The sequence below is a fragment of the Gallus gallus genome, chromosome 20 (assembly GCF_016699485.2).
Source record: "Gallus gallus isolate bGalGal1 chromosome 20, bGalGal1.mat.broiler.GRCg7b, whole genome shotgun sequence".
NCBI lineage: Eukaryota > Metazoa > Chordata > Aves > Galliformes > Phasianidae > Gallus > Gallus gallus.
Genome location: NC_052551.1, coordinates 1,457,698 through 1,468,502, shown reverse-complemented (window position 1 = coordinate 1,468,502; position 10,805 = coordinate 1,457,698). Strand labels below are relative to the sequence as shown.

The following is a 10,805-nucleotide window of genomic DNA, read 5'->3' as shown; positions in this document are numbered from 1 at the left end:
ACCGTGCATGCTGGGGTGCATCGGGTGCCAACCATGATAGCAGTGTCCTGCTCAACAGTCCCTGCTGAGAGTGGGCTGAGGCTGCACGAGGAGCTGTGATGAGGTGTGTGCTGGGCCCCTTACAGCCTGCTTGCTCCCCTGTAGCCCAGGACTGCACAGGGGTGGGAAGAGGCTGCTCCCTTTGCCATCCCGGAGCTAACTCTACCCCACCGCCACCTAGTTTTACTGGAAATGCCACTCTCTCCTGCAATGCAGACAACCCTTCCCACCAAACCTCCCCGTGGTGCACCTTGACTTACAATCTAGTCATGATCTTGTCTCAGCAGCAATTGTGCAGACAAAAGAAACCCTGGGGAACTGGAGCCCATGCTGAGAACCCATCTGCTTTAATCTACATCAGTCCAACACCATGATGCAGATTCATGCTGACAGCCCCATGCTGACATCCCAGCTCTGTGCTACTCGGGGGAAGGGCAGAGGTGCACTGGGGAGGGCTGCCTGCAGCAGCGTGGCTGGTTCCAGGAGCAGTGAGGGATGTCAGAGAGAGCAGCCAGGGAGATTTTATGGGAATGGAGATGGAACCAGAGGATCTTCAAGGTTCCTTCCAACCCAAACTGCTCTGTGATTCTATGATTCTATTCCAGGAGAAATGAAGATCCAAAATGAAGTTTGAAGCAAGCCTGATATCCAGCCCTGCACATGCAAAAAATGCTATTAAGTAGCTTGTGAAGCCTGCATCCCAGGGAGTGCTGCTACGTCCAGAGCTGCCCCCACTGCTCCCATGCTCTTGGAGCATCAGGAAGCACACGGTTACCTTGGCTCTATCACCCTTCTCCTCTCCTCCACCCTCCAGGACCCTGGGAAGCCCATACACAGATCATCCTGGTCCCACCCCCAGTGGGTCCCAGCACCAGACCTGCCTTCTCCCACGCAATGTGCTCTGAATTCTTCAGGCAGGAGGAGACCTGGGAAGTGCCAGGTACTGTCCAGCTAGGGCACAGACAGCCCTGTACGTCCCCATCCCTTCCAGAACACCTCTCAATGGCAAGAGCTGGCTCCTGCTGCCATGTCTGCAGTTGTAAACCTTTCCCACCGTCCCATCCCAGATAACAAAGAACTACTTTTTCCCAAAGCTGTAACTGTCTTTGAAGGAGTTTGCTTTATTTAGAATCATAGAATCATTAAGGCTGGAGAAGACCACAAAGATCATCTAGTCCAACCCCAGCCCGCCCCCAGCATGCCCACTAAACCACGTCCCTCAGAGCCACATCTACACTTTCCTTGAAAACCTGAATGGACAGTGACTCCTCTGCTTTCCTGGGCAGCCTGCTCCAATTTAGTAGGTTGGTTACTTGATTCCTTAGCATCTCATGGGTACTTAGCAAGAGACATGACTCCCCACTCTCCAGATTGCCCGTGCACTTGCAGGGTTTCCTTAAACTTCCTGGTCTGGCCTCAGTTATTGCAATAATCATCCCTGTTTTTGTGTAGTCCCGCTCTGGAGAGCATTTATCCATTGATGATCTTCTCACTAATGTATCCAGGCATAGTGTAGATCAGCAGAACCAGGAAGACCGTCAGAAGAGCAACCACAAACAGCACAATGATGTACTTCTTGTAGCGCTTCCAGATAAAGAACACAAAGGTCTTCATGGGGTTCACAAACCAGTTGAAAGAAGTTTTTGGCCGGCTGGAACATGAAGAAATGAAATGAAACTGCCCTGCCCTGGCAGCAGCAGTCCTGCAGACACCCCCACCTTGCTCCTCAATTGCTCTGAACTCCCTGAGAAGCGGATTCTCCCTCTTCCCACATAAACAGCCACCAAAAAGAGAGCTAACAGACATCTGTTGTAAAGGTGATGAATACAGACACTCACTTGGGTTTTTCCAGGGGTTCGGGCTCTTTTCGGCCCAAACCAACAGGATTCTTCTCAGCCTCCTCCACTGTCAGCAGCTGGAACTCTGCCTCTACTTTACCCTGGAGGGGGAACATAACAGAGTCACAGCTGCGCGCGCTGCTTCACAGAGCAGGTGCCAGCCACGTACCTTGCCAGGACTGGGTATTTTTCTCCCAGTTCCACTTGGACCCTGCACAAAGTTGTGTGCAGATGGGTCACTGCTGCCTCTGCAGGTTATGTGCATGCAGGACAGGCAGCCATGCCCCAGCAAAGGCACATCACCAGCTCTCCACTCACTCCCACCAGCGCCCCACCTTACCGTCAGGAGGTACTTGTTCCCACTGGGGTCTGTGAACTCAACATCTTCTGGTTTAACTGAGCTGCTCCACTTCTTCTTCTTCTTCTTCTTCTCCTTGGCCTCCCTCTCCTCTCTCTCCTCGTCTTCTTGATCTCTGAGTTTGATGAAGGGCCACCAGCCCCTCATGCGCTTGTTGCGGAAGATGGAGAAGCGAGGCGCAGCATTCTCCTTTGCCATCTTGATGGTGCAGTGTTCTGAGCTCTTGGCTGCCCGCACCATGTCATGCAGCTTCAGCTCAATGGAGCCTGCAGGCACAGGGATAGCTCTCGATGAAACCCCAGGGTGAGCCCCACGCTCCAGCTGGTGTCTCAGCCATGTTCCCACCAGCACCAGCCCAATTCCAGCTGCTGCAATGATCTAACAGAGTAATGTACGTTTACAGGTGGGGAAGCTGAAGCTCAGTCCAAGAAAAGACCAGCCCAAGATTTAGAGAGGCAGAAGCTGCAGTTCCTGTCTCCTCACTGTCTGATGTGGCCAATCTGGCTTGCATGTGGTGGTGTTATACAGCAGGGTGTTATTGTGAAAACAGTGCCATGCCCTCCCCCCCCCCCCCCTCCTCACATGCACAAACTCTCTTTCCCCTCCTTGTTCCTGCAAACATTAATAAGGAATTATAAAATCTGCAAAACTTATTGAGAGTTTCAGCTTTGACTTATATCTGAAACAGCCTCAGCTCATTCCCCTGCTTCGCCTTCCACCCCAGTCCTCCTTGGAAGGGGCTCCTGTCCCACTTAGGCACTGAGCCCTTGCAGCAGATCAGTCTTATCACACAATGGGCTGTATTGGCCAAAGCATGGCCATCAACCAAGGCTGTGCTGCCATTCAACAAGACATGAACAGACTGCAGAGCTGGGCAGGGAGGAACCTGATGATGTTTAACAAGTGCTAGGATAGAGCTTTGCACCTGGGGAGGAATAACTGCATGCATCAGTACAGGTTGGTGGACAACCTGCTGGAGAGGAGCTCTGCAGAGAAGGACCTGGGGGTCCTGGTAACCAGCAGGTTGGACATGAGCCAGCAGCGTGCCCTTGCAGCCAAGAAGGCCAATTGTATATTAAATGGTGTATTAAAAAGAACGTGGCCAGAAGGTCAAGGGAGGTGATCCTCTCCCTCTGTTCTGCCCTAATGAAGCCACATTTAGAATACTGTGTCCAATTCTGGGCTCCCCATTTAAAACAAGACAGGGATCAGGGATCTCCTGGAAGGAGTCTGGTGGAGGGCCACAGGGATGACAAAGGGCTGGGAGCATCTCCTGTATGAGAAAAGGCTGAGCAACTTGGGTCTGTTCAACCTGGGGCAAAGAACACTGAGGGGGGATCTGATCAATGCTTTTAAATATCTAAACAGAAGTGGGAGGCAAATGGATGAGCCCAGGCTCTTCTCAGTGGTGTATAGCAAGAGGACAAGGAGTAATGGCCTAAAACTCAAACATAGGAAGTTCCATACTAACATGCAGAAGAACTTCTCTATGGTAAGGGTGATGGAGCACTGAAACTGGTTGCCCAGAGAGGCTGCGTACCATGTCCCGTTTTGGACTCCCAACACACAAAAGCTGTCAACTCAGTAAAGCATGTCAGGCAACGGACACAAGGTGCAGCAAGACAAGCACTAACTAGACACAGGCAGAACAATCTGAGAACAATGAGGATGGTGCAGCCTAGAAAAGAAAGAGGGAGGCTGGAATCTCCATCCTTGGAGATACTCAAAATTCCTAATCCTGAGCAACCTGATCTACACTGCAACTAGATCTGTTTGAAATAGGAGCTTGCAGAAAAAACTGAAGAGGCCCCTTCCTACCTGAAAGTTACTAAGACTGTGCTTGCTGGGAAGCACTGAGATTGCTGTCTAACACTTTCACCAGTGCCCAAATAGCACTAATGAAGCAATCACCACTGCAAGCGTCTCATGGGGGTACAAAACATTTGTTGGACACACCAGCTCAGTGTGTCTCTGTGGGGCAGGCATGAACCACTGGGCTCTGACTACTACTCACACCAGCCCAGGTGTCTGCTGAGCTGAAGAATTTGATCTGGTGCTATTGGTGCTCTTTTTTGGAGAGCAGGACCCCAAGGGAAATGCTGGAGTACTCCAGCAAGGTGAGGGTCAGGCCACCCCATTCCCATCAGACCATGCCATACCTAGAAAGTCATTAGCTGAAATCCTATCATAATCCCAGACTTGGAGGACCAGAACAGCTGGCTCCCGAAATTCTGATTCCTCCACAGAGAAGACAGAGTCCTTCTTCTTGTAGGTGATCTCCTTCTCGGTCGGGAGATAGTTGAAGCGGAAGATGAACCTCCAGTTGAAATTGCCCTCTCCAGTCAAGGAGTTAAAGTGAACATCTGTCTCCTGTTTGTCGTGGTCGAGCCCCTTTATCCAGCTGCAGGAGAAGCTCAGTTATCTCATACCCCTTGTCACCCTGCCCCAAAGACAAAGCAGAAGGATGGAGGATCTGAACCCATAGCAGGAAAGGGTCAAAGAGCCAAATTGGACCAAGTGACCGTTATCTGTGGGGTACAGCAGTCGGGGTGGGGGTAGGGAGGAGCAGAGGTTCAGAGGAGGCAGTGGAGGGCACCGAGCAGAGCTGGGAGCCAGACAGCCAGGACTTGGCCCCCTGCTGGCTCCCATCAGACCTCTTCACGTAGATGTCACTAGAAGGCTCTCCAGTTACTGGGTTGACATCATCAAGGATCACATCATCTGTGTTCCAGATAATCACGCGCAGCTCATAGCTGTGGGAAGGACACAGGGGTGAGTGAGACCTCTGCTCTCATGCTTGGCATCTGGGAGGGCAAAATAAGTCTACTCCAGCCCAACAGTAGGACCTGACCCCCCCCCCAGCCCTGTGGTGCCCTGCCAGGGCCCCTCTGGCCCAGCCCAGACCAGCAGTTTCATTGGCTTGCATGGAGCCCTTGCTGGTGGGTTACAGTGCTGCAAGACAAACACTCACAGTGAAAACAAGCAGCTTATACAAAGATAATCCCTGGTGTAGTGCAAACCCACCTAGCACCACTTGGACATGGGAGCACAGAAAGACTTAGGCAGGAAGGGACCTTCTCAGTGTCCACAATAACCTCCTGCTCTAACTCTGTAGTAGAGCAGACTGACTGGGGCCTGGACCACGTGAGTTTTGAGCATCTCCAAGTGAATATCCTCACACCTCCCCAGTTCTCTGAGTCCCCATCCCAGGATTTCTTCACTCTCATTATGAGTGATATCCAGCCAGAGTTTTCCTTGTTGCAAGTTGCACCTCTGAGAAGAATCTGGGCCCTTCACCTCAATGCTCTCATTAGATCACTGACAGCAGCAGATCAGCTCCTTCAGTTTCCCTTCGGGCACCCATGGATACCCATTCACCAGCCAGAAAAGAGCTGGGTGAGTGATTTCTACCTTCTCCATTCAAGGAGCTTAACCTTGCCCTTCACCAACCCAAGACACCATCCCTGCTCCCAGGGGTGTTACCTGATAGGCAGTCGGGGCTTGATATTGACTGGCGGTGGTGCGGGAACGTCATTGGGAAACATGTCAATCCACATGTGCAGGGAGCCCTGATGAGAGGTGACAGCAGAGAGGTTTCAGAAGACTGACCACCCTCCAGCTCTTCTGAGAGCAAGTGCTTGGCCCTGCAAGGAAGACTGTACCATAAAAGGCACCATTTGTCACCCTTCATCACCATTCCCAGTGCTTCAGAGCTTTGTGTGGATTTTAGACAGAGTTGGATAGAAAAAAAATAAGATCATCAAAATTGCTTCTTTTTCTCCCCACCCTGCTGCCAAGAAAAACCATTCCAGATGAGCTGAGTCTAGTTCACACACAGCCTTTTGCAGCCTGGAGATCCTGTGCCCAGCCTGGCTGCAGTGCAGATCAAGCACTGAGCAGAGCATCTTGGCTCTCCAGCTCTGAGTGCTTTGTGGTGGATGAGCAATCAGACGGGCTCAGTGCATGGCCATCAGCATCAGCAGAAGGAAGAATCTGCTGTTGGCACTGCTGCCCCACTGCCATCAAGCTTCTGCTGACTGCTGACGGAAACGGCTGTCCATCCAGGAAGGGGTAGAGCTTGGGATGCATGCCATGATGTGGAGACAGAAGGACAACAGGGGATCAGCCAGGGTGCTGGTTACCAGCTGCCCTAAAGGTCACTGCCTGGAGCAATGTCTGCTGTGGACAAGGAAACACATCGCACCTGTACGAGCCCAGGGCTCTCTGGGTTGTAAAGGGATCGGATCTCCACGTGCTCTGGTACCAGCTTGTATCCATGTCCTGGCATCTCTTCCCAGTGCTGCAGGACATACAAAGCCTTGTGCTCATCATCCGCTGACCAGTTCTCATCAGCTGCTCCTCTCTCGTCCCTCACAGAGGCCTCTGCAGCGGGACACAGCCATGGGAAAAGGGCTCAGTATGCCACAGTGAGGAGGAGAATGGTAAGCAGAAGATGAGCAAGCCAAGAGAAGTAAGAGGAAAAGGGCAAAAGAGCATTTACAGTGGCCTAGGGAAAAGGATCCACAGGATGCTGAGCAGGATACGACCCTCTGGGGCAGTTTAAGGTCTCGTGTCTGTGATGATGCCATGAGACCAACAGATAGGAAATACTGCCCTGGGAGCACTCAAGGAAAGAACCATATGTCACTTGGTAGTGACGCATGGCCATGCCCTCCATTAGTTAACAATCTATGCTGCTAATTGCCTCACTTGGCATAGAATGAAGCCAAACAACAGTTCAAGACCAAAGTAAAGCCTGCTAATGGTGAGAAAAACAGGAACCAGTGGGTAAGGACACACTAATCCACCCACAGCCAGGTTTACAGAGAGCATCTGCTCTTTGGAGATCACCCTGAGATGAAAACCACCCCAAGCAGTCCCAGACATGGCAGTTGTCCACAGGGCTCCAGTCTGAGTTGCAGCCACGTCTGCACCAGAGCAAATGCTGTCCTGAGCTGTTTTTTTGATTGGAGCAAAAATCAATGGCAGCATTTTTGAATGCTGGTAGAGGAAGTGGGAGCCCTGACAACAGGAACACTTCTTAGCTTAGCTTCAGACAAAGCAAAAGATATAGTTCACGTACAACCCAATACAAATATCCCAGTGAGCAAAGAACACAGGCAGAGTGGGAATTGGCCAAAATGACTCAAAACAGAGGCAAAAACAGCTCAGAATTTAACTGCAAGGTGATGGTGAGGCTGATGCGTGGTCTGTGGTTTCAGGAAGAGATAAGAGCAGCAGAAAAACAATCACAACTCTGGACAGCCAATGAGGAAAGCGAGATCTGCAAATGGAGCCAAGGGAAAACATAGTAAGGAGGACAAGGGTCTGTGTAAGTGAACAAAACCTCTGGAGCCAGAATCTGAAATACTTGTTCAAACTGACTCTGGAAGGAAGGCTGATCCAGGTATTTGCAACAGAGACGAAAAGCACTTGGGAGAGGAAAAGAGAGGAAAAGAGATGAAACGGGGTAGAGTCATTTTTCCAAGAAGAGCGTGTCCACATCACGTCCTTCTGACCCACAGGGTCCTCACTAGCATGGCAGTGCTGACTCCCAGGGGCACCAGCACAGCTCCGCTCCTCCCTTCCCAGCCACTCAGTGATCTGAACAGAAGGGAAAAGGGCTTCTGGAGGCTCTTTGCTCTCCTCTGAGTGGGATTTATTTCCCCTTCATGACACAACCAACCCTTATAAGCCAGGGGAATGCTGAGCAACACTGAAACTAACATAAGGCTAAACTGGTCATACATGTAGGTGCCATCACTCTGGGCAGCATGGGCACAGAGGGCATCATTTCTGCAGGACATGTGGCATTGCCTCGTAAGATCCAGCCATCCACAAGCAGGCCAGGTCTGCTCCGTTCCTGTCTCCAGGCTGAACTCACTGCACAAGTGCTGGCCACTGAAGACCTGTGGTTGGGAAGGTCTTCCTTTTTTTCCATTTCCTACTGGCAATGGCACCAGGGCTTATAATTCCAAGAACAAGGAAAGAAAAATAGTAAAGGAGATATGAAAGCTGCCCATAAGGGAGAAATTAACAATAGTGAGGAGAAATGGGGAGTTAGCTAAAGCATCCCTGAAGGACAAACCAGCTAAATGCAGGAAAGAAGACTGGAAAAGGCCCCCATAAAACAATAACAGGACTCCAGTCTCTGGGTGATGGAGGTCACAAGCAGATGGAGATCAAGCTCCATGACAGCGTCAGCCACTGCAGCAAGCTACAGCTGTACAGCTGCTTTGGCTGAACAAGCACCAAGCACCCATGCAGGACACTGCTGTGAAAGGGTCACTCTGCAAAGCAAACGTTCCACCTTCTGCCTGGGAAGCTGCTATGGGTCCTAACGACCTGGATCACATCTCCCCCATCCCAAAAACATCACCCACCAAAGCCAGGCTGCTGGGTGCTGAGGATGCTCCCCACAGTGACCCACAAACATGGGCAGGGTGTGGGCAGACAGCCCCAGCAGCACTTCGGGGAAGGGAGGCTAGTGGGTTCTCAGCCTGCACCATCACTGCGTTCACTGCAGAGCATAGGAGCAGCCGTGGCACTCCAGGCTCTCTGTACCTTCAGGAAAAGCCTCAGGAGGGACCTTGAAGATTTTGTTGCCCACTTTGACTTCCTCCCGTCTGTACTCTGCTGCAGGGAGGGACATTTTCTTGCATAAGCTATCCAAGATCTGTGTGGGCTTGAAAGCATCTCGCCACATGTTGTAGCCATTCCTGCACGGAAGGAAGAACACGCTCAGTTTTGACATTGCAGAGCTTTTCTCACAGACCCAGTATTTCCCTCCAGCACAGGCTGTGCCACAATGTCCCGGCTCAGATTTCCCTGGGAAAACCACAGACACACAAAAACTTAATGGAAGGGAAGCTTAATGAGCTCCTCTCCCCCTGGAACAAGCCAGGGTTGCCCTTCACAAAACCAATGGCTCCCGAGCAGCAACAGCAGCAACTCCCACTTCAGCTCAGAACTGGGAGAGAGCAGTTAGCAGTTCTGGGGACTCAACACCACAGCTAATTATCAAATAGGAAGGGAGAAAATATGCTTACAGAAAATGTCACCAGAGACCAGAGAATCCATTGTGGAGGAGGACAAAGGAAAACAAGCATCAAGAACCTAGCTGCTCATGGAATTAGCTGGTGCTAGAGAAACTGCCCTACCTCCTGAAAGAGGTCAAAACAACAATATTAAGTGAGCAATTTTCTCACACGACCCCAGTGTGACAGCGTTAAGGAATGTTTTGCTACTACGTGCAAAATGCATCCTGCAGTAGGAGTTTGAGCTATCACAGGAAGTTGGTAGGAGGCAAAAAGAATAAAGGAGATGGACTTATGTAACTTGCAGTGCATCTGCACGATACCTGCCCAAAGGATACTGCGGGTGCCAGCTCTGTCCTGCAAAACTGGAGGTGCTGTGAGTGGCAGGAGAGGAGAAAAGTCTCACGGCTGTAATGTGTCAGACCAATACCTACGTGTCGTACTGCGAAGCCACTCCACAGTTGGCCCTGTGCTTGCTGTAGAATCGGTTCTCCAAATCAATCTTAGTCTCTCCAATCAGATCGTCAGATCCAACCAAATCATGGTCAAACACTGCCACAGTGAGCTCTGATTCCATGGGAAAGGAGACCGTCAGCTCCACAACTCTGGATGGAAGCAGACCGGGAAGTGTCATTAGCAAGAAGTGAAACACACACTCTGCTTCAGTCATCCCACATTTAAGAATTGTGTTTGCCAGCCCATAGACCTCTGGTAGAATTTGGCTCTCCATAAGCTCACTGTGTGCAGTTTTCAGTGTCCTTGTTCAAACAAAGTAGTTACTTATCCATGAGCGTGTGCTGCTGGATAGAGCTCCTGGAGGTAAGGAAAGCTCTGTTGTTTTGCTACTTTGTCTGATAAATCAAGCCTTTTGAATGCTTCCTTCCTGAAGCCAAACACCCCTGTGACAGATGGAGGCAGAAGACAAATCTGAGACCTTTGTCTTATAGCACAAAATTCTCCAGGAGAGAGGAACAGAAGATTGCACACGCTGGGTCATGTCATGAGCCCCACATCTGCACTACTATTAAACCTTGTAGAGGAAAACTTCCTGCATACTCTCCAAACACAGGATTGAGCTGCTTTGGGATGTATCGCTCCTTTGTGTCCTTCTGCTCCTTTCCCACTGTCACCACCACGTAGGGGTCTGCCTTGCCATTGGGGTCTGCTGGAGACAGGTTCGTAGCCTGGAATACACAGGAGTTACAGCCACACATCAGCTGCAGAGAGCAATGTGAAGAGAGGACACTGCATGGATCTGAGATATCCCAAGGTCACCAGTCAGGTGCCTTCAGCAACTGGCCCAGCAGCAAAATGTTTTTATTCCCATGCATTGGGAATAAAATCTCCTACTCAGCAAGCCAGAGATGAGTCCATCTGCCAGCCTACCTACTTGCTTCACTGTCTTAGGGCAAATAAGAGGAGCTCAGAAATGCCCAACTGAATTTTAGCACCTCCTGAAGAAAGAAAGCCTGGAAGGCTCTTCATAGAGAAGACATAAATGACAGCCCTCGCTGTAGCTGACTCCCACCAGGC

At 50.7% G+C, this 10,805-nt stretch overlaps 1 protein-coding gene across 1 annotated transcript in view; it reads right to left on the bottom strand.

Moving 5' to 3' along the window:
• Positions 1 to 1,115: 1,115 nt before the first annotated feature.
• The window catches only part of FER1L4, a 34,631-nt gene continuing 24,941 nt past the window's right edge, over positions 1,116 to 10,805 (bottom strand). The window contains exons 36-45 of the mRNA XM_015296254.4: positions 10,329 to 10,456; positions 9,707 to 9,877; positions 8,800 to 8,954; positions 6,440 to 6,618; positions 5,719 to 5,804; positions 4,890 to 4,988; positions 4,395 to 4,636; positions 2,218 to 2,501; positions 1,878 to 1,978; positions 1,116 to 1,690 (exon numbers count right to left, since the gene is read on the bottom strand). Of these exons, the coding sequence (XP_015151740.2) occupies positions 1,510 to 1,690; positions 1,878 to 1,978; positions 2,218 to 2,501; positions 4,395 to 4,636; positions 4,890 to 4,988; positions 5,719 to 5,804; positions 6,440 to 6,618; positions 8,800 to 8,954; positions 9,707 to 9,877; positions 10,329 to 10,456 (1,626 nt within the window). The 3' untranslated portion in view covers positions 1,116 to 1,509. The remainder of the gene's footprint in view (positions 1,691 to 1,877; positions 1,979 to 2,217; positions 2,502 to 4,394; positions 4,637 to 4,889; positions 4,989 to 5,718; positions 5,805 to 6,439; positions 6,619 to 8,799; positions 8,955 to 9,706; positions 9,878 to 10,328; positions 10,457 to 10,805) is intronic.